A 25889-nucleotide genomic window follows, 5' to 3' on the forward strand; every position below is an offset into this window, starting at 1 on the left:
AACCACAGGAGAGTGCGAAATTTTAAGTAAACTAAATAGTTACCACATTGTTGGTTGTGTTTCACGTCTGTAAATTGTAACCTCTTGCTGCAGAACTGAGTAGGAAGAGCCGATTGAGGTAGACAAATTTCTTTTTCCAGGGGTCTCCGTTGTCCATGATCTGGCTAATGGCCACAGTGCCATGCGGTCACCCACCGTTCTTTTGTGCGTGGATTCCAAATGTCGAACTTACTGCTCGAATATTTACCCTACTCTTGGATGTACCAGATGAGCCATGTTCTTGCTAGATGGGAACATCAAAATACCTTTGGTGTTTGACCGTTGATCTCTTCAAAGTTCCCTACCTCTGGTTAGAACACTGAACCAGCTCTACCGACCTGCGTAGATTTTTCGGAGGAAGGAGCCAATGCTTAGTCGGTGAGCTGATGGTACCCCATAGGTTGCGCCTCCTCAGTCACGTGGTTCACTTACTGGTGAATGGAATCCCCTAAAGAACTTCTTTCGAGCGATCATGCTCACAGGGAAGATTTTCCAACAGAGCTTAGACCACGACTTGGAAGAGAACCTCGAAAACTTGTGTCCTGTTCCAGAAGTCCACAATTTAACATTTGCGTGATCTGGACTTATTTTCAGTTATCATCGCTTCTTTTCCACCTGCCTTGGTTGGCTCGTGAAAAAGTGAGTCGCATATCAAGCTTTGACGGTGCGGCGTCTTTTCTTGTATGGAGGATACCACTGAGGTCAGTTTGCGAGGACTCAGTGTAGTGCTATCTTCAGTACCTTCAGTAAATTGAAAGTCCGTGAGCAACTGTATGTGTCGTGTAATTGAAAGATAGTGTATGAGTAGCACTCGACTAGTGTGATGCCGTCCCCGCCCGTCTCCTGCGAAGCACGTCTATCCTGAACGAGGAAGTGGGTTTTCAGCGTTTTTGTCTAATCCACTTGAGGGTTGTGGAAGAACAGGTATTCAGCCTATAAAAGAGAGACAAAGAAGAAGAGTTGGGCTGGATAATTCAATTATGTTATATCGGAACGAGCACAATATGTTTTGAGCGACTCGATTCCCGCAGTATTAAACAAAAACGTCTACTATTAGCGAACGAACCCACACTGTCTATTCCAAAGTTGGCTGAAGTGCAGTGTAGGCTCATCCAGCAGAGAAACATCCTTTACTCATTCAAGATCATTCTTCTTGTGATTGTTCTGTGCGCCACAATCATTTTCTTGTACTGCGTTACACGTGATCATAGGTTTTTACTGAATAGAGGTGTGACTTCTCGTAACCCTTTAATATCTTCAGTGCCCTTGATGACAGTGAACATGCTCCAGAGAATGAGCCATATTGCAACTGATTCTGATAAACATCATGCGTACTTACCCTTCGTTTGGCTCAAGCAACGACTGCTAAAACTTGGGCATGAATGGTCATGGGAAGATTAAGGTTTGTGCAGCCCATCCATAATCACAGATCAACCACAACCGGTTCATTAGTCTTGCTTGAACAGCACGAGTTCTGAATATCGGTTCCCGATTTGCTACAGCACTATGGACCAGGTGGTACAATCATACTGCTCGCTCGCATTGGGTGCCCATCAGTGGTTTACACAATTTTCATTTGTGACTTGGTTATCTGACTCCGTATGTACTTCGCATAGTTGCCGGTAACCCCTCAACATCACCCTCTCCGACGATGTTCATCCGGAAGCCTTTCCGCTTGTTCTTTTGAAATGACACACGCACGTGTTTTCGGTCCCTGCGCTGTTCTCCGATAAAGTGCAACTATCAGGCCCAGGTATTCAGTTGAACTAGTATGTGCAGCCAGTCACCGTCGATTCAAGAAAAATTACACTCCAAGTCATTCTTGACTACAATTCCGAGGAAAAGCTGAAGCCGACCATTGCGAACCTGAATGTTGTGGCCTCTTCGTTCCTTGCTCTGTGGATCCATGTATCTATTAGATGTGATTAAAACCCATGAGGGACGTGACAGGTAACCCGTTCTAGTAGCGAATGTGACCTAGAATTTTCTGTTGTTTGCTATATCTGGGTTTGCTGAGTCTTTTAGAGGATACCGCGTCGGTCTCACTGATGGTTTTTGACTCCGAACAATGCCTAGTTGTGTTCACTTCAGTGGATTTTGAAAGTGTAGTCAACCTGCTTAGGACCGTTTCTCTTGTAACCTAGGACTAGCTTTACAGTAACGCTACCACCCTACTCTTGCCACTCCTCGCTGTGGCCTCCATGATTGAATGATACCGGTTACCACAGCAAGTGTATTGCTGTTCACGAGGATTACCGGTCTCTACAACCAATTTGTAGTTTCCGGTTTGAGAACTCCGCTAATGGCTTGCTTCGAACTAGTAATGCCAACTAATGGAAGTCCTATCAATCTACGTATGCACACCACTGTAGAGCAGCCTTAACGTGCTTTAATGACGAAAACTGTATAGCACTTGTTTGCTGAAGCTATACCGCTCCAAACCTAACAGACCCGGCCACTTCTGTGCCGGATCAGCTGAACACAGAGTACAACAGTGTTGAGTCTTACACCTGATTAGCTCATAGGGATGAATCACGCTTCCCAAGTTTAGAGCCGTCGTGTCCCACACTTCAACACGCTAATGCCTTTTGTAGTGGTGGTATGGTGCTTCAGGCGATCATCTTAAACGTTGATAAACGGTCTTGTTACATCCATCATTGGCATTTATAAACCGGATACAAGTAGCTCAGTAGTTCCATTCGCATATCAGAAAATGACATTTTGCCGAGAAGTTACATGTTGAAAGTTTGTTAGGAAGGTCGAATTCAGTCGCTGCGTAGGGATGACAATATGTACTTCAGTGCAGACTGTAGAATAACTAAATCAGGCAAAGCAACTCCTCATTCCGAAAGGATAATCTATCTTGTTTGTGGAGATTACCCTTGGACAATAGTCATTGCGGGATTCTTCGAAGATTAGCTTTATAGGAAAACGACTTGTTTAGCCGTTTGGTTACTCTCTCCAATTTTCAAACTGCGCGGTTGATCCATGCAGGGTATGGTATCCATAATAGCGTTCCATAACGGCTTTGAAGTGCAACTTTTCCTCTGTATTTTCGAGACTGTGGACTCAGTAATAATGAAAGAGAGACTGTGTGTTAACAAACAGCTCTGGATAAGTATGACTTACAAGAAAATCTATGGGATCCTCAGGTCTTCTGCGCACACATTCAGTTAGACCCTGTGCGAGAACGGGCATCACGTGTTTTCTCAGGTAGGCACGTAACGGCTCCGATTCTTTGTCCAACAGCGCAGTCTCTTGTTTCTCCATGGCCTCCCGTTTTGTTTTCTGTGGGTTTTGGGGAGAGATGAACACAAAACGCCGATAATTTTTTTTCACAGTTGACTCCTAACACCCCTTGCAGCGTGTGCTCAAAAGAGGGTTTTTCCTTCAAGTGTATTTACCTCAAAATGTACATGACAACTGCCAACCACTTTGCTATCCTCTCGTATCACTACGTGGAAGTGATCCGGGTCGCCAGTATGTTGAGGTCTTGCAAATGTAAACTGCCATCCAACAGAGTTCATTTATCAGCAAATGAAGCAACAGAGTGACGAAAGTGTTTTCCATAACCGAAATAGATGACATTTCCTCTTAAAATGGTCAACGATAGTAGTAATAATAATAATTAGAGAAAAAGGAACGCTTCAAATTTTCGCTGAACAGGCAGCCAACAATGCCTTTCTTCCGCATCATCTTTTCAATGGTGGGTAAAACTGCTGCGCAACCAGTAAAGGGTGGAAACAAGCCAGAGGTGGTCAAACAATGACTTGGCAGTGATTTTGTCGTAAATAATAACACGTCGTATCATAATCTGACGGAGACATACCCATTCCTCCTGGAACTTTTGTCTCTTGGACTCTTCTTCAGCTGCCTCCATCTGAACTCGCTGTTGTTCAATCTGTTCCCTTTCCATACGCTCCATGATAGCTTTTTGTTCCTGCTCGAGTTGTTCCTCTGGTGTAAGTCCATAATTCCGAGGAGGACCAATAAAATGAACAATTTTTCGAAACGTACTTTCCAGATTCTGCACAGAATGAAAGCGAAATTCGGGTCGGTTATTAGTATGGGAAAGAAAGCCTATTTGAGCAGTCACTAGAGTTCAGGGTCAGCTGTTTATTAAGTGACTGGAACCGTCGCTAACATCTACCGCGTTCAGTTGGCTACCGTCAGGCTCAAATGTGAGTTCCTTATATATGGCCAGTCAGTATCGCCCGTACATGAAAACAGCAAATCCAGCCATTGACATAAACGACTAACGGTCACTTTTTATCTGACACACCCAATTTTTAATAAAAAACACTGGAATACTCATACTATGGTTGTAAGTTTCGCAAGGCGTTCAATAAAACGATCATCCCCTTATGAAAAGTATGTAACACCTGCAATTTGGTGACGGTAGACCTACTTTGTTACAAAACCCACCGCTCTAAAAACACAACAACAAAAGACACTACAGAATAGATTTCATGGCAAGACTTAAATCCAACTTATTCGCAACAAAGAAACTCCATAACATCAAAAAATTTACGGCCTTTGTCAGCAGATTTACGAAGGTGTGTTTCTTGTAACATGATCACCCCAGTCGTATTTGCTTACGTCGACTAACATTAAATGAACCGACCCATGATCATAGGTATGCCTAACCATACCGCTATTGGACGCAAGTCACGTAAGCCCACACGTATTGTAAACAGCTGGCCAGTATTACTGTCCGAGAAATTATCACAGCCCATCCTGAATCCTGACTCATTGGCCCCGGTTGGGTTGCTGATCAACGTCACGAAAAAGCCACGACAATACGATACATCATTAACACCAGTCATTCTCAGCTCAGCCTCATTCCGTTAAATAAGGTGCCTCAAAAACAACAATGCCAGTCTGTCCTGTTACTGACCGAAACTCGAACTTCCGGAGCTAGTTACTTCACTTACATCTGTTACCGGAATTACTGCCTATTATACTGATTTTATTTTGAAAAGGAAGTTCATACTTCCTTTCAGTTCTCCGCAATTATCATTCAAGTATCTTTGCCGGACTGATCCACGCGCAGCAGTCAGATTTCCGATGGATGTTATGATGTTTTCCGAGCTAATAAATGTAACTGCTACCTTCATCTTTCTCTCAATGGCCCCAGGTCATCTGAAGATCTTTCACTCCTAAGTGACTTCTGCGATCGGGCTCTAAGAACATAACTTCAATTATTAACGGCCCCAAAGTCCATAGCTTCGAATAATTTGCTCCGTCAATCTCAAGTAATAAGGCTAGACACAAGGCAGAGTACTTCCTACGATTTGTCGTTTTTTAACTGATGAACATTTTCACTCAAGTTCTGGACTATCCCGGTGACAAATCACAAACCTTGGACTTTTTCCTCACTATCAGGTCCCATCCTGTACACTGGCTCCTTCTATAACAATGGGATCTATGGATACCCATTTCATCATACGTTCTCATTCGGCTCTGACAACAATACCCCCATCCTACCAATGCGATACTAGGCTACACTTTTAGGCAAATCAAACAATGCACCCCACTTTTCCTCATATCACTAGGATTTTTGCCTCTCCACTGACTCATCGCTATTAAGATCTTTGGGTCTCCTTAATCCATTGCACCAGAATACTACTTGACTAAATGTATACGAAAGTTCTACTTGATCACTACAACCCATTTTCCTATCGTCACTAATAGAGATCGTATGCACCAATTCCGGTTTATAGTCGTTCTCCAAATGCTGTTCTATCTGCACAAAGATTATTCTATCAAGAGGAAAAAGACCAAGTACCGGATGAGCAGAACAGGATCGGCTCTTCCTGAGCCAAACCGAGACGATACGCCTTAAACCTGCGTCTACCCGTTCTATCACATTCCAGATGCTCATTATTTCCCTAAAACCATAGCAGATCTTGAGGATATCATTATGCAAGTACACAATCGTACAACTGAACTAGCATCCATTTTAGCTCGCTTCCTCTGTCATTTTTGATGGGAATTTGCCTACCATGCTGGAAATTACCCCCACGTTCTCTTAAGCTCCAAACGTATCTCTCTTTGGCACACCAATAAACACCGACACGTTTTCACCATTTCGTTCCCCATTTCTCCATTTCGTTATAAAACCAGTAGTCTTTGTATATATTGCACAACATAAATCTACTGTGTAATTGCAAAAAGCATCCACAAATGATCTTTTGGTTCACCTGTTACTCCCCTGGTCTTCTGCTCTAGACCATTTTGGTGGAAGGGAATTAACAGCACTGGATACCGCTAGATCTTTCCGTCACCTATGGCACACTGACCATCTGTTCAAACTTTATGTGTATGGGCGTGGTGATCGAGTGGATTGTTTCTCCTTCACGGAGTTGCTTCTGTTGCCTTGGATACCATCAGCGAGACTTTTCAATGTCCTGCTTTCTCGTTCTACAAGGAACTACTAACTGTGGTCTTCACCAACATGTACGCATTTGCGGACGATTTTATCATCTAAGAATCCGCGTAATTTCCTCTAATCTGCGTGCTGTCAAATTTAAGACAGACGTTTACTATGAACTCAGATTATGCTAAACTTTGCGAGTATCATATTAAAAAAAGAGCAACATTTAACGCATCCAGGTGCGCCCATGTTTCCTTCCTACTTCACTGCTGCATTTTCAGTGTGCCAAACCTTCTTCACCATCCTGAACAGCTGTTGTAGGCCGTCTATGTCAATAGGATTGCCGCAACAGCATTCAGGAAATTGGATTTCGCTTACTGTTCTGCATGTTTTAAATTTGTTTTTTGCAAACATTTGTCTTTCCTACCTGTTTATCAATCCTGCATTTTGCATCCGAAGGAGCACTTCTCTGGTTGACACAGTGCATCACCAACAATCTCAGAACTCTCTCTCTCATCGATGAGATTAAACATCTCCTTCTCTGTGTTACCATCACCAACAATCTCAGAACTCTCTCTCTTTCATCGATGAGAATAAACATCTCCTTCTCTGTGTAATTCATGCTTACCTTGTTCAAACGTTCAACGGCTTCACCCACCTCTCCCCCTCCTATCTCCGACCGCTAATGCATCAACAATGTCTCTACATCTTCATTCGTTCGAATGATCAGTCTATGGAGATCTGTACTACGCTTAGTTACTCTGCCTGCCTGAGATCTAACATTTTGCAATTTGAGTGAAAGACTCCCAGGGAGCCATAGAAACTGCCGTCTTATTTGCCTCAAGGTCTCCAACTATGAAGAAAGCCATGAGATTGTTATCCCTTGGGAATGGCCTCTGATTGACAAGACCACATCGTATGTCGCGGCCGACAGGGAACTGAGAGCGATGAACTCTCCTGACCCCTAGTCTCTCTTCGAAGAATTTTACTTTTGGGACAAATCACTTTGTCTGGTATTTCAGATATTTTCATCATACCACAGCATGGCTTGTCAGAAGGTTAGTTGGTCTACAGAATACAGTGATCCATTGGGTCAGGAAGTTACGTGCTATCGAATCAAGATGAATGCACCGCTTGGCGATATATAATTTGGTTTAATTTTCTAGTGGGTAGCGAATGGTGTCGACTTTTAGGGTATTACATGTGCAAGTTCTCCGGGGAGAATTCACTTCTTTTCATGAACAGATATGACTTCATAATCATACCACTCTCATAAAAGAATATTGAAATCAAACATGCTTTCTTTCCCACTTTTAAGTCACTGTCTCGTAAGAGGATTCGTCTCCTTGGGAGAAATTACATCTTCATTTTTTCTTCACAATAAGGGTTTCAAATAACTCACTGTTGCACTACGGTGGAGCATCGGTGTTGAAGACTGATGTCATGCTGTCGATGATGACGATGAAGAATAGATAAATCAGTTACAGAAAATAATGTGCAGAGAAATGGGCATAAGTATAGGAAGGCTTTTGACTGAGTTAATTACTTTCGTCTTTTTTACATGGTGTCACGTTTACTGTGCGAATATGTCCAATTACCCATGTAAACAGAATAAACTTTTGGCCGAATTTACCTCATTTTCATCGCCCATCACATCTACAGGGATCTGGGGAACTCCCTTGGAGTCGAAGTAAGCCCTGATTGAATTCTCGTTGATGCTTGCAAGTGCTAGCTTATTCAGTGGAACCTTGCTTGTTCCATTCTCTTCTGCATCAGGATCAGGGGCGATCCAGCTTCCTGGATTGAGTGGACTAAGTCCCAGTTGGTTTACACGGTACTCGTTCAACCGCCGTAGCAGCCCAGCCTCGTTGTAGTGTGTTCCTTGAACCTTACTCTCTGGCATATTCATAATCCGATCTCGAAGGAATTTATCCGAGGCTTGCAGTTCAAACACGTATGCCGGCAATAAACCCTTAGGTAGCTGGTTTGGAATTGGTTGAGTTGGCAGACGAATCGGCTCCCCATGGACATCCACAACATTGAAACCGGTGTTCAAATATTCTTTCGCGAACAGCTCAGTTTGTGTCAGTGTACTGTCATCTTTGAGCTTTAACTCTTCTCCTTCTTCGACTTCGTTGCCTTCTTCTGCTTCTTCGTCCTCATCAGTGAAACTTGTGACACCTATGGCGTAATAAATTGGTGAATTCGTTGATACTTAATGGAAATCACTTTTTTAAGAAAAAAAGATGAAAGCACTGGACGTAGGTAAACTGCCAAGTTACGGGTGAGTGGAAACAAACAGGGACTTCCATTCCCAGTCTTCGATATTCGAGGAATTGAGGAAGACTCTGGTTTAGGTGTGATCCTCGATCTGTTGTCAACTAAGCTACTGGTGAATAGCCCTGGCTGGTGATTGATCCCGGCAATTACCGGAGGTAATCGTCCAAAACTGTTTGTCCGAGAGTGGTCTGTCTGATATCCATCTGATGCTTTCGAATAAGGATGAGAGTGCTAGCTTCTTGGGAATTGACCTTACAACAAGTCTGTTTCATCAAGACATTTTTATGCTAATATCAACACGAAGGTTATTTAACTGAAGAGATTACAACAATAGTGTGTCCAGTAACCTCACGTTTTCCAACACGCGTGACATCCTTTAGACCAGTTTCTTCGAATACCATGATGCCAGTCATGGAATAAACTGATTAACATGTTTGTAGCGCTGGGAATGAGTGAACAGAAGTCTCTGTATTTCTGTCAGATGTGGTGCTCCTCAGCAATGGAAACAGAAGCCTCAAGTCTCCCTTAAAAAGTGTGTTTAATTTATCCACTTCTAAGACGATCTTCCGGAAAACACAGATGTGATCCTTTCAGCAAATGCTTTTCACAGTTCGACCCCCAAATTATTCATTCATTTTTTTCAAGCTAAACAAAGGCATGGAATGCACATAGCCTTGAGAAAATGGTTTGACACTGTTTCTTCGACTTCCCACAGGTAAGTGTGATGAGTGGGTAGCGCCGCAAAAAGTCCATATTTACATCCAGCGTAGCAAGTATTATTGTTAGAACTTGAAGGTGTAGACATGTGTCTTGAATGTGGGTGCTGATCAGTTAGTAGTGCAGGAGAGATGAATGGCGAGGTATCGTTTGTCGAGAAATCTGTCGATTTCGGCCTAATTCGGAATGGCAGGAACCTATAAATGGACGGAATGTAACGTCTGAAAAGTTTAGCTGCCGCTGGTGCCGTCCGCCTTCCAGCATGGAGTTCACATGACACTTTCTGTGTTTTACTTTGGACACCTAACGATATGGCGGCTACGTTCCTGCTGTCAGTCTCTATCCAGATTGCTTGACTGAAGTTTGGAGATGTAGCCATCTCAGATGTTCGCTGCGGGCTGTCCCTTAGTTCCCCTTCCTGGATCACTTTTCCTTCCTTCCACTATCCAAACAAATAAATAGTTGCACAACTGTGAAACATCGACTCATGTACTGTTGTTGCCAATAATGGTGACGCTAAAGACGAGAATGAATACTGCAAAGGGGAACACGGAATTCACAGCACTTTGAAAAGCACCTCTTCGTCAGGTACTCCATTGAATTACGCATCTTCTGATGTAATAGGACTGAAATCTTCTCTGTGCATTACAAAAACACTGCAATGAGTAATATCTGAAGTCATTTCTCCATATTTTTGAAAAGTTCTTGTATGCATAAACTGTAATATCAAGAGATGTCAAACGCCGGACCACATAGAGATCCCATAATCCGACCGTCACTTGCAGTTGTTTCACAGATGATATAAAATGTGTCGCATTTGGCACATTACCCTCCTTTTTTCATTTTCAACAAATATTTCTAATTCGTCACTTATATAATGGGTTTCTCTTTATATATAAAAACCAACACAGATGTTATGGAAAATAATCCACCACCGGTTTTTTGATACCAGGGAGGTCCATAACAATACTGGCGACTGCCATTTCCTCAAAGTGATTTGAAATGAAGTGACTGTATTTTTTGAGGGTGATTACGAACCACTATCTTCAAGGGAGTTACACAAATATGAAATTTCAAAAGTGATTTGGCCAGGGGAAGGATTTCAGTTCAAGAACGCTTTCGCCGTCCGGTCATCCAGTGAGATGCAAAAGTTGCCCAAGCCCTGTCAGGCAGAGTTAGAAAGGTTACCGAAATCGCAGATGAGCTAACTTACTTCCTTTATACGATCAGTAAAGCATGTGCGCGCACCCATTGACTAATTCATCTATGTATATATTCATTCTTAGAGTTCCACATGTGTCGTTGTCGCTCATAGCATCTGTGCATGTGTGTGTGTGTGTAACCGAGAACCCAATCCGCGAGCTGAACCTTTCTAAACACGGATCTGACTTCTGACCAAACGCGGATGCAGTTCACGTTGGTGTGTTTCTCTATTCTCATTGTTATCCCCTGTCGTGATGATCCTGATTTATGTGTTGCAGCTGTATCCACCTAGCACTTGTTCGAATAACAATTTTCTCGTCCTTGGCAATCGTTCTGACAAGTCCATACCCGAATAAAATCAGCACCAAAACCAATTCTCACTTCCAATAAGACAGAAAATGTGTTTTCAACCTCACGAAGCCACTCATACAGAGTAAACTCAAGTTTGCCCAAGGGCGTTGGGATCTCGAGTGCAGCTATGGGTCTGGCTTATCGTCCATTCACCAAATTAATTTACGCATTTTACGCGTAGCAGGTGCGTTGAAACTAACCTATGGGATTGAATTCATCATCATCATTAAAAATATATCACGAACTATCGTGGAAACTGAAAAATGAGGGAATGAACCCATTTGAGAAATATCATAAACAAGGTATTCAAACGGGATCCGTTTTGGTCTGCCGTTGAAACCAACATAATCTGCGAAAGAACGTATTTCTCCAATTGCTTATAATTCGGTTTTTAAGTAGAACATAAGGTCGACTGAAACTTGGGGACTGCACCTTCCTAACGAGGCCCAAGTAAACGACCTTGGGCTGCCCTAGTGAACCCAACACCGAGAAGGGTGCGCCGTATTGCAAAACTGCTTGCATGCATGCACAAAATTGTTCACAAAACCCAGTTCAACTTACCTGAGAACAGAGCTTCTGCCTGTTTTCTACTCTTTGGATAGCCGTCAATTATGTAACCTTGATTTTCACAGGCTTTCGAATGGAGCTTTCGACGGAAGAAACTGCAAGGGCGAGATGAATTAGGTGCCAATCACAGACGGATAAAAGAATGCATTCAGAAGTAAGATAATTTGAAAGACGTATCAGCTTCAGAGTGTACGTTAAGGGGTTTACAATTTCACTTAATTATTGTGGAAGGCCGGTGCTTGGCAGACGTGCTCTTTTCTATGTCAAGCATCAGTGTCCTCCCGAGGAGAGACAACCAAGAGTAGGGATAAATCTTGGAATCTTCTGATATATTGCTCTTTTAAAAGAAGCGTATTTTAGTTCACAGATAGAATAAGTGGTCCTAGACTTGCCTATTTGTCAGCTTTTATTTGCGGGTTCCTCGTGGAAGGGATTTTTACATACCCTGGTATGTTGTCGGGTGTGCATATCATAAATCAAACTTACTCGCTGATGTAATCATTGGTCAGTCGGCCGTTATTCTCTTCCATATTCTGTAGCACTGCATCCAGGAGCTCTGTATCAGCTAGTGCATATCCTTCTTCCTCTGCACCCTCTGGCACAGCTAGCTTTGGACTTCGGGGTTTGGAGGGTTGGGAAGCCGCAGCTGCTGCTGCAATGGCGGCCATTTCACTCCTTCTTTTCTGTTAATAGTGAGGAATTGAAGAAGAGGACAGGATCCATGACCGTGTATCAGCCTAGTGTGAAGCGAGCAACAAGATAGAATAGCGTTTCTGACCCTTTACAGAGATTTCACCACATTGAAGGTGTTCACTGTGACAGAGTTAGTATGAATACATGAATACATGTATACATGCACATTGAATCTGACGGAACGTGTCCATCTGTTTTTCACTCTTTCACAGTGACTTAATCCAGCTACCCTATGGGAGCTGTTACGGCTTTCATACTACCATGTCACCATAAGTCGCGAAACATTCTAGACTGAGTCCAGCTCCGGTCGTTACTCTAAACAATCCTAATCATAGCAATGACAGCCGTTCTGTATCCTTATCGACAAATTTGCCCCGTTACTCATCAACACTTGTCAACAACTGTCCTTGAAAGCATGCTTTCTAATGCCCCACAGTTCCCTTACTGAATTAAGTCAAAAGTAAGTTTCCTTTTTCCTGAGATAAAGCCAGTAGCATCCTCAGCAACAGGGACCGTCTAGTTTGCACTTTCTATCTCTAAATATCATTGGTCCCACTAATGCTTCCAATTCTCTTCACTCTCTTTAGACTGGATTACTTATAAATACGAGACACTACGTGAAGGACAGATCCAAGCAGCTGTTGCACTCAATGGGGCTCAATGAGCTTTCATTCTCGATTCATTTGACATCTGATCTCAGTGATCTTTCTGCCTTTACGGCTATTTCTCTGTAATTCGTTCTGTTCTACCGTAATGGGTTGGCTCGAAGCCTAACAGCCAACGTCTTTTATCCGCTTCATTCTCGATTCATTTGACATCTGATCTTCAGTGATCTTTTCGCCTTTACGGCCATTTCTCTGTAGTTCGTTCTGTTCTACCGTAATGGGTTGCCTCGAAGCCTAACAACCAACGTCTTTTATCCGTTCTTAATCTCATGGTTTTCCTTGTTCAAGCTCCCACAGCTGTGAACCAAGCGTCTTTCCTTGAGTGATTTATGTAAACGTGCGTCAGTCCTTCTACTTGAAATGCCCCTAGTGATGCCAATGGTGGTAGCGCTTGAGTGAACTGTGCACCCAAGCACAGCTGAACAGTCTTCGAAGCTGGCCTAGTAACAATTGTCCAGTTGCAACTCACATAAGTAGGTCATTTCGAACGAAACATGAGAAATTTTTAAAGTCAGGCAGGAAGTGAATGAGGCTGAATGGGGGGGGTCACTAAGGGACAGCGCACTAGATCCCCCGCCAGTATTGGATTGATGGAATATTCAGTGAAAACTATTCGATGACGCAAATGAACTGCTTAAATTTCATGGAAAAAGCTGCTGAGTTATCTTCTGTTCTAAGTGAATCTTAGATAAACTGGTGCATAAGCCCAATAAAATAATATTGAACTTCAACAGGTCGCAAGTCCTACTTCCAGTACCAAATCATATCATTTTGAGGACCCTGAGAGTATAAAGGACATTCACTGTTGTAAGTTGGTCCTTCTTATGTGACTTTCCCTCGCAGCTATGTTGACTTATGCTGGGTGCAACCGTGAGCACAACATTTTGCCCGGGGTGTACTAAAGTTGTCCGTTTAGTTGACCAAAAGTTCAGTTACTTTTATTTGCAGTATGTATGGGGAATCGGATGGATATGTGGTCATCTTGGAAATTCTAGCGTTTGCCAAGAAGGACCAAAAGTTCAGTTACTTTTATTTGCAGCATTTATGGGGATTCGGATGGATATGTGGTCATCTTAGAAGGGCCATGTTCTCGGAAATTCTAGCGTTTACCAAGAAAGTCGTTACAGAAAACGTCCTGCTTCAGATTGTACTACCGTCAGGAAAACGGCAAATAACCATCAAAAAGTCATACCGGACGGAGATTCATGCTGGTAAAAGCACAGTAGTTAATTCACGCTATTTACAGGAACTTACCAAAGCGGCTATAGATGACTCAACCACATCCTTGATATGAACATGGTGCAGTTTATAGTACTCACACAGACGCTTTGCTAGTGTTGTCTTGCCACTTGCAGGAGGACCCAGAATACACAAGCGTATTGGCTGAAACAATAAAAACATTATCGCACTTATACAGAGGAGCAAACTACTTTGTAGGCAAATAACATTATTCCCCAGGAGAAGTACATCGGGTACTGGAAAGAAAACCGAATCAAGTAAAGTCCTTATACTATGACTTTCTCTTCAAGTCATCGACCATGCAAACAGTGCTTACTTTGGTCAACAAGTTTCCTCACGGCAAGGACCCTTCCGCTCTACTACCTTGATGAACCTGACAAATTTAGAGATCGTGTTGAGTTACACCCAGCAGACAACATCCAGTAAACAGGGATTCGCATCTGGCCCAGTGTCTCTTGTTCATTCCAACTCGGAAACCTCTAGACAAGAGGTTCTGATTAGAATTGAGCTTTGCTTTCAATATAAGCACAGTTGTTTAGTTTTAGCTATTCACAGTTCATCTCAAAAGTGGAAGGATTTGAGTGCCGGCGTGTTGAAAATTTGGTAGCCTGAGTACGTTTACTGGCTGCTGATCAGGTGGCTGCTGTTCGCCTAGCCTGTAAACTCTCCGCCACCAGTCAAGCAGTCAATATTAGTAAGCGGTTTCGGCTTACTTTCCTTCACTTGTATGGTTTCTAAACAGTATCTACTGTCTAGTAATATAATTACTACCTTTTCCATCGTCTTGTTGATCCCGTTCACACTGGTGTTGGAGGTAAGGTGGAAGCATCTATCCAACCAGTACCAATATCATTTTTCTGACCAGTGACGAAACGTCCTCAACTTAACCGACAAGCTCGGAGAGCAATAGCTCAAAAGTCACCTGATCAACAATCGGTAAACTCACCACAGCTACCAATATTTCGAGACAGCTAAATAAACTGGCGGTCCGCCATGCTTTCACATCGATCGGGAGTGGTAAGGTCACTGTGGTAGTATTCGGTCAACCGATTTCGGATTGAAAGTACACACTCACCCCCAAAGCTAAGCGGCCATCTACTCCATTTTTTGTGCATGGCACAAGTATCCGTAGGTATCAGGTTTTTGTAAGAATAGTGAAGAATAAGGACAGCCAGCTTTCAGTCAGCTACCAAGTTTCCCTACTAAGTCGGAAACCCTCCGAACAACTATCAATCAATGCATATGAGCCACTGATATTTCGGTGCACGTTTGCTGTTTTTCAAAGTCACTGAATAACGGATAGAAACAAAATAAGCCGGTAAGTAGTATACGGTATGCTGTCCTCGTCTTGGAGTCGCCCTTCAATGAGGTCACCATATCTTTCACTGGACTAGTGAATTCAATAAGTTGGCTCTTTAGAGCATCTCCTCAAGAGAGTTGCCTTCATCCGTGCCTTTCAAATGCGTTGTGAACCATAAGCCGAGTCGCTTAGTGTGAATCGCATCCCCGGAGGTGGCAGATCTTTGGATGCAAATGCTCTCTATTCCTAAACGACTTAAGATTAAGACCTCTTTTGTGCAGCACGACATCATGGCATACCACTTGCGTTTAACAACTCATCAGTTTGTGTGTTCAATTCATGGCCTTCTTATCAACTGGCCTACCATTTCCCTGAACTATAGAGGAGAATGTCGGTAGCACACGTAGCGTAGATGGTCGTTGGCTTGTTCGCTGAGCTGGGCAGTTTGGTTGCAAACGTTTCAACACCAATCGAAGTGACATCATCAGTGCGTAGTTGTGCGTAGCGGTAACCCACTGCTAATTAATAGAAATAAGAACTAATAGTCTCTGCGTATCCAGTTATGCTCAGAGGTTTAAAGTGAACAAAAATGACACGAAAGTCATACAGTTACATTGATTAGGTTTACGCGCGATCGCAACATTGTAAAAAAAATTTTCAGCAAGGCGTGAAAGTGAGGATGTTCATTCTGACCTGACAGAGGTAACCAATTAATCGATATATATCCCACAACGAAATTAAACGTCCACTGTTAGTTTAAGGCACAACTTCCAAATCTTAGGACAGGACACAGAGCGCAATATTGTCGCAATACACTAAGAAAACTCATTCCCATTCATACAGGTTGGGTCACTCTGGATGGTTGTATCCCAAAGAATGAAAAAATGCTCACAACGATTAGCCGAAAATAACAGGCTACTGTAAAGCCGTACAAGGTTGAACAACTCGACCAAAATTGCGGCTTGAGTGAGAAACTAGCATTGAGATTTTCGGGGTTTTATGAGTAATGCTTTGTTAGTTTTCGGTTAGTCAATCAACAACAGTTAGTGTGAGCAGAGCACCACTTTGATAATCGCACTACGCATATATTCCCCTCCTGAGAAATATTATTTTGTAGCGAAATTCGATGCAACGAATATTCCACTGTCAGTGGTAAACGAATTGAGCATTTCCAACTGCTTCTCACGCTGATTTAGAATGTAGCAAAGACTAATAGTAATAATAATCGCCCAGCTGGAGCACCCTTTCGGTGCCTAGCTGCAATACCATACGAAGGAGGTACGAGGGCTTGGATACTGCCAGGTTGCCCAAGCCTAGACAGGGGAAGTCGAGTGGCAGAGATCGTGTTCGAACCACGAACCTTCCGGTCAGTAAATTCGCGCTCTAACTACTTGGTCCATCTCGCCCCCGTAGCAAAGACTATACTCAATAATACTAGTACCTGGAAGAAGATAAAAATAGGTGCAAACTTACCACAAGTTTTCTGGCCAATTTGAATTCACGCACAATTTGTTTAATATTTTCCACGATTCCATTCTCACAGTGCCACCGAAAACGAGCAAGTTCACCTACCAGTCCTGCTTCCATTCTTATATTGACAAGCAAATGATCCAGGTGATTTTGCTGTTTTATAGAGGCAAAGAGACAGTGATCTGTAAGCGTGACCAATACCTATCATCCTACGGCGCATATTGGTGAAAGTAACAGAGTTCGTACATTTGGTCAAGCTACTTGCACTAGTCATTATCAGCAAGTTAATCTGGGAAGTCTAGCGAATTCCGCTGGTAGATGTGGTTTCATGCACCAAGCATCTGTGACCCCCTTAAATGCGAGTACCTGGCTTGATCTAGGTCCTCTTCAGTGCTGTTCACATACGGTTAATTCCCCTGAGAAAAACTCTCGATGATTTTTCTTAAAGCATGCTTTATTAAGATAAGGGGCACATAAATGAATGCACCGCTTTATGCAGGTGTGTCAAGGTGATCCTTTTTTAAAAAAGTGAAGCTACTGCCAGAAAAACTCCTACTCATATTAACAGTTACTCAGCCATAGGTTTGGAGATTCCATGATATTAATGTTCCTAAAATATCATGTAATCAATATTCTGAACTCGCCTTGCGTGCATTAAGTTTTATTGTCTTGCGTAAATATCCTAGCTGGTCCACATCCTAAAGTAAGCATGAAAAGAAGAGGAGGCGTTCGCCTACTCTCAGCATAGTTTTTTAGTTGAACGGATTCTACGACAAATCTTAAACTGACGTAAAAAAATAACGTGTATTGGCCATGTAATAGAGTGGTCCCTATATGAACTGACCTGCTCCAAATACAATTGCATTATTCAGGCTCAATTTTTCTGGGACCACTCATTTATGTATGTTTGCATTTTCTCATCCTTCTTTTCTTTCGACGTCTCACACACTCTTGGTTGTACTTCTAATTATTAGCCGTCCTGCAATAACACCTTTTTGTCACACAGCTTTCATGAAACCCGGAGAGAGCACAAAAGCTGCGATACTTCAGGGTTGCACAAACTTGAATGCTTACGTTCGGTCCGAACCACAGACCTTCCGGTCAACAAGTTCGCAGGTTAACCAGTGGGTTGTTTATTCTTGCCTCCATTCGCAGCAACTAGTTCCACCACTAACGTGAATAACGAATAATGAACGGATGACCATCAAATGAGAAATTTTGAAGGGCGGAAAATACGGTGCCGAAAAAAACTGATGAAAGGAAAAATCCATAATAGGTATCCGCGGTTGATTCACTTGAGTGTGACTTGCGGCTCGTCAGTTTACTCCCATCAACTAATAGTCTTGTTAATCGGTGCGATGAATTCTGTCGTAGTTCAAAACCGCGAATTTATTGTTGAACTTGTGCCGAGTCTCATCCTTCAACGAATTTCGGTTATGGTCTATGCAGCTGTTCGGAAAAGTTAGTATGCTTTTGATTGGTAACTCAGCACCCGCAGTGCCAAATTATTTCGATATCCTCACGAATTTCTTTATTATTTGAATTCCTAATAATTTGGGTCAAAGGTTATGTTTCTTTTTGTGATATCACTTTGATCATCTTTGTTTTCCCATAGGATTCAAGAGTTCCGTGGAAATTTAGAACTTGAGTTTTTCATCCAAGATTATCCCTACACTGCCTCTAATATTCCCTTTACCCGAAGCCTCAAGTGTTTCGCCTATGAAACAATTTACAAGCATCGTATGGTACATTCTTGCAGAGAACTCATATCAGACAAAACTGCTACCCACCGATAATGTCCCCTAAAAAGGTGACGGGGAGTTTACAGGTGAACGGCTAAACTTATCAACACCCAACTGAACAACAAATGATGTTAACCAGCAGTAAAATAAATGATGACTCTGCAAACAGCACCCATGGCAGGGAACGGTCTCCTCTTGCGCATTACTCACCCTTAAGAAAAAGTGCACATATGATCGAAGCTGCCGAACTCCAAAGTAGTGGGTTATTCTTTAGAGGCTCGAGTGCGGAGTTCGAACATTCCATAGCTCCGTTTTTAGTTTGCCTGCACGTATGATGAAGGTGACTTTCACCAGAGAAATCCATTGGTAGTATCAGTGGAGCTACGAGTGTGCTTAGGTCGAAGTCTGATGGTAGACCAAGCAACTTCATGCGAGTTTTATGCCGACCAGTATGCACGCGTTCATTTGCAACTAAGCAAAATGGCATTCTGAAAACTTGTTGAGGAGCTATGAAGTGATTGTATGGATGAAAACAGTCAAGCGAACATGGACCACTTACCGAAAAATCTCCGTTCAGAAAAGCCTCCTCTACCGGGATATTCGTGAGTTTACCCGTTGTCATGCTTCTAGCGATTGCCTGCCGAAATATTAGTGACATTTCTCATTGGTCAGTAAGAGCAAAGATGTCCTCTTGCAATAGGAAGCTCATTGACAAAAAGTTGGTGATACATTGAATGAAGAATGGTGCGATACCTCTCTCATATCCAAGGATGAAACCGACAGATGACTACATGTCTACAACTGGACATTGCTCATTAGTTAGTAAGAGCAAAGATGTCCTCTTGCAATAGGAAGCCCTTTGACAAAAAGTTGGTGATACATTGAATGAAGATTGGTGCGATACCTCTCTCATATCCAAGGATGAAACCGACAGATGACTACATGCTCTACAACTGATTTTGTTTCAAACGTGATTGACGCCCCTGTGTGAAAACGTTGAGCCTTAGATGGATAGGCAACAATGGGAAAAGGATACTTTCATGTGTAGATTTTGTTAAACGACACATGATTGACAGTAACACTGCTATGAAACGCATTTGAGGAAGTGTACCAAACTTCATAGAATGAGGACTATGCAATACCAACCCCGAAAGAAGAATCTAAATCAATCCAGAGAACATAGGAGTGTTCCAGTTGGCCAGAATTCACAGTAGCAAAGGATTTGAAGGCAGAAAGAAAAGCAGACTTTCTGACCGAACTATCGGGTAGACCATGTTTCGGAGATCACACTAAAAAGCGGATCACCGGAAAGGTATTCGTGTTTTTGATAGAGTGATTCCTCTTCAGTGGTAGATTTTGGCAACTAGTGTAACCCCATCGCGTACAAGAATGAGATACCCCTTCCTCCGTAATGTCTCCTCTTTGGCGTGAGTACTTTTACTAACGCGAGGTTACCCAGGTAATTTGGATAGAAAGACTTTCCATATTGTTCACACGTAAGTGGTGTGGTATTCCAACGAGATCTGTGGAGCCGCACATTTACTTATCAATGATCTCGGATAAAAAGTCATCAAATATATAGTGGCAAAGTTGTGCTGGTTGAAATGTGCAAGTTATTAACAACCTGTGTAGCCGCACCTAAGAGGGATTTTATTCTGGTATAACAAGTATACTTGTTACGTGGGAGCAACCAAACAGGTGTGTTAGACTTCTCCATGAGGTCGGAGGTCGCAAAAGGCCTACAAATGAGGTGATAACTGGCTTTGGTGGTTCTATTCAATTCATTATTTGCCATACATTTAAGGAAGACTGCAGCCTTCTCCCCACGGTATCTTTTGTGCGTGCGAAAATTGATAATCTCCATTTTAAGGAACATCTTGCAAGGCGACATAGCACGTCATCGATTTGTTGAACAGTGGTCTTTCACTTGAGTATTCGTCCTTATTATTCAGGTATTCAACTGTAAATTTTCTGAATATATCCCAGAAAATTTTCATTTGCTTCACCTAGTAGGCGGAAGAGATTATGCCAAAGATTTTACAAGGGACATTTACCCCAGAATCGAAATTTTCTTTGAGTGTTATCCAAAACAGTCGCAATTTACGATCGCACACATGTGGGAGGTTACTGCCTCGTATCTACAACTGTCCAGAAGAAAAACACGAAATCGGTAGAACGCGGAAGTTTGAATAGAGATTTGTGCTGTACAAAATGTTCCGTAAAAACTAACCAGATGGGCCCATCATGACTGTTTTCCTGCCAGTAAGGAATTCAGTAAGTGTTCCCTATTTTACATGTAGGTGACTGCTTGAAAAACAGAGGCCTTCTCATAGGTGAGCTCGTTAGTCTTCCAGTATGGTGACGACTGGCAAACTGGCTGAACTTTGACCTCACCTTTTCGTTAAGAAGTTTCAGCAGTAATCCCATTCGTTGAGTTTTGTAACGCAAACCTTGTGTGGAATATTAATAGGAACACAGGTTATTCTTGCTTCTTTACGCTGCTGCAACGTACTGGAATAAAAACTGTGGCATTGGGCTGTCGTCTGAAAATATCAGTTTTCCATTTTTCTTTCTACGAAAGGATGATCAAGTGTCCTGATCTGATGTACATCATGACTTCCCCCTCTGATTTCACCTCACGACATTTATACCCCAAAGGTATGGAATTCCAAGTCAGAAGGCATCCCCCAAGTAATCTATTCGACTCTAACTTTTACGTGATCTTTTCACACGGAGTTGCCAGCAAATCCAAACAACTGACCCCCTCATGGGCAGTGTTCAAATAACTGTTTCGTGCCAATCCAAGTCAAATGAGCGGCTTACTGACGCTTCAAGGCGAACGAAGTTAGAGCATTGAATGAATACACCTGAGACTAGAACACAATCCTTGGGACTTCTTCCCTGTCTTGTGTCCTTAGGGTCTGGCCATGTACGACCCTCAGCAAACGTATGCTTTGCATTGTTAGAGATGTCTGAAGTTCCTGGTTTTTTGAAACTCTACCGGCAGAAATTGACCGGGGTACTATCTGCCACACACTATGATCAGCCATCCAGTAGTTAATCTGACTTCTCCCCAGGCATAAATTTTTTATACCCACTATTAACAACCAGAATGAGTATGTCATCCTGAAGGTGATGCAGACTGACGAATTTTCGCCCATGTTGGGAGACTGTTGTATGGGGCCCTTAATCACAGTTGGTCATAGCCTTGGAGCATCACTGATCAAGCCCATGAGCCCTAGAATCATCGAATATATCCCATAAAAATTTGTTGATTGGATAACTGGTGTGACCTCAATGGTTTCCGCTGTCCTTCAGCGGACAGCATGGCACTTGGAGAGTTTTCCACCGTAAACATCATCTGATTGTAACGCTATCAAGTACCTGTACTGAGTGACAAATATTGAAAAGTTGAATGTTCCAAGTTTTTGCGGTGCAGTAACAGCTCCAGGAAGTAAGAAGTAGGCCTCGTGGGAATTTCGGGACTGCGCCTAAGTGAAAAAATATTGCTTGGAGTTGTTCAGCAGCCAGATGTATGCAAATTTTATGCTTTATGACCATGTTTTTCAATTATTAGCCTGATTAGTCAAGGTTCATTTTGAGAAAATTTCTTACGGCAGATTTCTTCAGCATGCTAGACCACTGAGAAGCAATCATCCAGGCTATCTCAAATACCTATGAATTTTGTATAGACTTCTATGTGAGTAACTCTGTAGGAGGTTTCTTAGGACAGTTAAGCACATGCCACTAGATATTAAATTGATATTGGTTCGGAGTAAACACTATTTTCATGTTATATCACCCCCGATGTAACCATATTCGTCCACTGGCTCATCGTTTACCTTATAAAACGAGAATAGCTGAATCATTGATCAGTGATGTTGGAGCCCACGATGAGAAGACGTTTCAGGTGATGACGGAAACCTGGAAGTCTCTGTCCATTTGTGGAATGGCAGGAAGAGCAAGAGCTCGTTTTCCGTGAACAAACGAAATACACCCTCCGAATACTAGGATGTTGGTGATGAAAGTAGTATATAAGCCACTGTATAAGCGATATCCGGTTGCTCTGATGTTTGAATCTTGGCCGCTTATTCTAAAAATGTTGCCTTCAATTAACCGTTCGTCCTATCGAGAAAGACAGAATCTCTTGAATTTTCCTCGGCAGAAATTTTGCAGTAAACTTGGATTCATGAAGAACGCCATTTCGTTCTCTTCGGTGGGTTTATCTTGGAGTCTCTTCTGCGCTAAGTTTGCTCAAATGAGCTAGACAACAAAATGCATCTGTCAAAAATAACCTACAGACCCCTGTTCACTCTAGGATATTTTTAAATCACTCGTTATACCTCCCAGTTGGCAGAACATTCTGATTTTGTTACCGACTGGTAATCATACCAAAGAATTCTGTTGCTCAGCAATTAAGAAGAATCATTGCTTTGCACAACTCAAAAGTAAATGTACCTCTATGAATTAAACAACAATTACTTTATGGTCTGAAAGTTTAATCCCGCTCCACTGTACTAAGACCTCAGTCCTACGGTTTAACCGCTAAGCTACAGTTGCAACACCCAGGGCCATGAACTCCTCATTTACTCAGACGTTATAAAGATGCGGCAGGTTCGTGGGATACCCGGTAGTTCAAGACCTTTTGCTCCGAAAGTGACGGAGTAGACTGGTGCAAATGAAGTTGGTTCTAGCCTAGACATCATCACCATTAATTTGCACACTAATTTATCATTTATACACATCTTGACGAAAAGTTACCTTGACGATTTGCTGCAATGTATTCTGAGACTCATCTTTGGCAATGACATAGTGCTTCTTCGGACGAAATTCCACAACCATTTGAATAATACTGTCAAGGGAAAGCGGAAAATTAGACTTTAATCAAGACAGTCTCTCCGTGTGTTCTTTCCATTAACTTAAAAAACGATTTTCTTTTGACCCTGCATTAGTGGAATACAACTACTTAAGGTGTGACACAGCATCTTAATTTGTGAATCGCAATCTGTCTTGTCAATAGATTGGTGGAATGTTTGCCTAGTACATATGACCAAGAGTTATTTTTGTCAGTGTGACCAAACTTAAGTTCACCAAAGACAGATCAATCCTTGAAGGAACCACACTAAAACCATCCCAAGTGTCCCTTATCTTGAGGAATAAGAAATTTCAGTATCAAATCTCCAAACACCAGTCCACACTGCTACAAAGCGTGGGGCAAAAAGTTGGCAACGGAATACCAAAAAAATCGAAATCAAGGTGTGATAGTTTAGCTTACCAACAACCGGTATATGTAAAAATTCAATTTTAGTATGAAGGAAGGGAAATTACTGGTAGCGGTTTAAAGACGAAATGACAGTTTCTCGGAGATCCGCCTTTTTATGCTTGTCAACTAACCGATTGAATGGTATCACAATCACTCTGCATATCCGATATTCGGAGTTTTGGTCACACTGGGTATGGCGGCCAAATCAAGAAGGGTTACTTTGACTGGAATCCGGTCTTCTAGGTGCAACTCAACAAGGATTTTCTTTGAAAATGATTGATGCAAAGCATTTTTACGACCGAACACACGCCATCCACAGGAAAGGCTAGAGAGCTCTTTCTTCATGAATTTTTTGTGGGGCGGAAACAGACACATTTTTCTGCAGGTCAGTGGAATGTCATCATCACCGTTGTATTCATTTTGCAATGAAGCAGTAAATAATGTCCTTCAGGTTTTTGTCTATCATCTACATTGACAGTACTGTTTCACTTCGTAGTGTAACTGTGACCAAGCTCCAATTTTCCTTTATGTATTGTTGAAGTGTAACTACTCGCATGTCGTCAAACAATATCTAGATGAGCGATGGGAACTTACTGAGCAAGATCTTTGACATGAATTGTGGGAACAATATTCTCTCCATTTCCTGGTACGGACAGCACCTGTTTGTTATTCCATGCGTCCTGAACATGAGGACAAAAAATATACAAGGTGCCACATCAGTTGGTTAGTGGATAGTTTCGCATTTGTCAATTGTGGCGTGATATAATATAATACGACCTGAAATTGTGTGTAGTGTGATTCACTTATTCGGTCATTCATCATTCGTTTATTCATCTACGTATTCATACGGTTATTATTCATGGAATATTTGTTTATTATTCACTTGGGGTTTTATCGTAGGTGGCTGCGGGATTTGCAGAATTCACATCCAAATCACTCTTGATTGAACAAGAGAACTGGACCCGAGTTTCGCCGTTGTTATAACCCATTAGCAATGTTTATACTTGTCCGTGCCGGGGTTCGAACTTCGGAGACCTGACGTGCGAGGCTAGCATAATTCCACTACTACACCAGCACACACTGAACGCATCTGAAAAAAAAACGGACGTTTACGTTTGAGCGATGTGTTTGGTTTGCCCGAAGGCTCATATGACCGCACAGTAGCTCTCCTACTTGTGTCGATCAGTGAACGTGTTTCGTCCTGACCGGAAAATACATGGACCCGTAAAACAAGCTGGACAAATTTGATTATCCGTGCGTGGTTACGGTGTTTTTGATAAGGGTTCATGGAGTGGTAGCACAGCCTGCTTCGAATGTGTGGTGTCCAGTGTTAAACGCCGGTCAAAAAAAATGCCCTCCTGATGAATCCTAATGAGACCGAAACTCAAGTTCAGTGTTGTCCCTTTTTGTGTGGACTCATGAGAATAGTTGCGCCAAGACAGGACATAAAACGAGAGCCATTTGGATGTGGACTTACTAATTCTTTTTAAAATCTCAACAAGCAGGGCTTGCTGAAATCTCTGAAGCAAAGATCAACCAAGTTGTTTCCTATTAATAGGCAGATTGGCACATGAAAATTCGAGAATTATTTGTTTGAGTTGAATTCGTGTCTTACATTAGTCCGAGCCTTTGTTGAAAACCTTTTTCTTCTTAATGTGACCTTTCCATTACCAAGAACATCCTCATTATAAGCTCATCAGTTGGGCGTATGTCCTGGATTTTCATCAGCCTTATATTCTACTTGAACTCGAATTCGACAGATTTCGACACATCCACTCATTTGAACGCTGGTTTGGTTTTGACGGGGGACTCATCTGGAGCCATGCTGAATCTCTTGCTTGAAGCAACCGAATGTGCTGCATCAAGTCACCTCATGTTGAAACGATATTTGAGACATCGCAATACATTAGATAGAAGTAATACATCACATATAAGGTTTCTAAGAACTTCTGAAAACCCAACTAAAACACGATTCGTCTGTAGC

General features: G+C 42.3%; 2 protein-coding genes across 2 annotated transcripts in view; one reads left to right on the forward strand and one right to left on the reverse strand.

Moving 5' to 3' along the window:
• Window positions 1–25889, forward strand: part of T265_05509 (hypothetical protein) — a gene marked incomplete at both ends in the record, with an annotated part of 49506 nt that overhangs the window by 9838 nt on the left and 13779 nt on the right. The window lies entirely within an intron of this gene.
• Window positions 828–25889, reverse strand: part of T265_05508 (hypothetical protein) — a gene marked incomplete at both ends in the record, with an annotated part of 35905 nt that continues 10843 nt past the window's right edge. Inside the window, 11 exons of the mRNA XM_009170530.1 lie at window positions 828–972; window positions 3169–3327; window positions 3869–4066; window positions 8049–8596; window positions 11528–11628; window positions 12020–12216; window positions 14146–14274; window positions 16904–17053; window positions 19202–19279; window positions 23404–23494; window positions 24500–24585. Coding sequence (XP_009168794.1) covers window positions 934–972; window positions 3169–3327; window positions 3869–4066; window positions 8049–8596; window positions 11528–11628; window positions 12020–12216; window positions 14146–14274; window positions 16904–17053; window positions 19202–19279; window positions 23404–23494; window positions 24500–24585 — 1776 coding nt within the window. The remainder of the gene's footprint in view (window positions 973–3168; window positions 3328–3868; window positions 4067–8048; window positions 8597–11527; window positions 11629–12019; window positions 12217–14145; window positions 14275–16903; window positions 17054–19201; window positions 19280–23403; window positions 23495–24499; window positions 24586–25889) is intronic.

The sequence above is a fragment of the Opisthorchis viverrini genome (assembly GCF_000715545.1).
Source record: "Opisthorchis viverrini unplaced genomic scaffold opera_v5_110, whole genome shotgun sequence".
Taxonomy (NCBI): Eukaryota; Metazoa; Platyhelminthes; class Trematoda; order Opisthorchiida; family Opisthorchiidae; genus Opisthorchis; species Opisthorchis viverrini.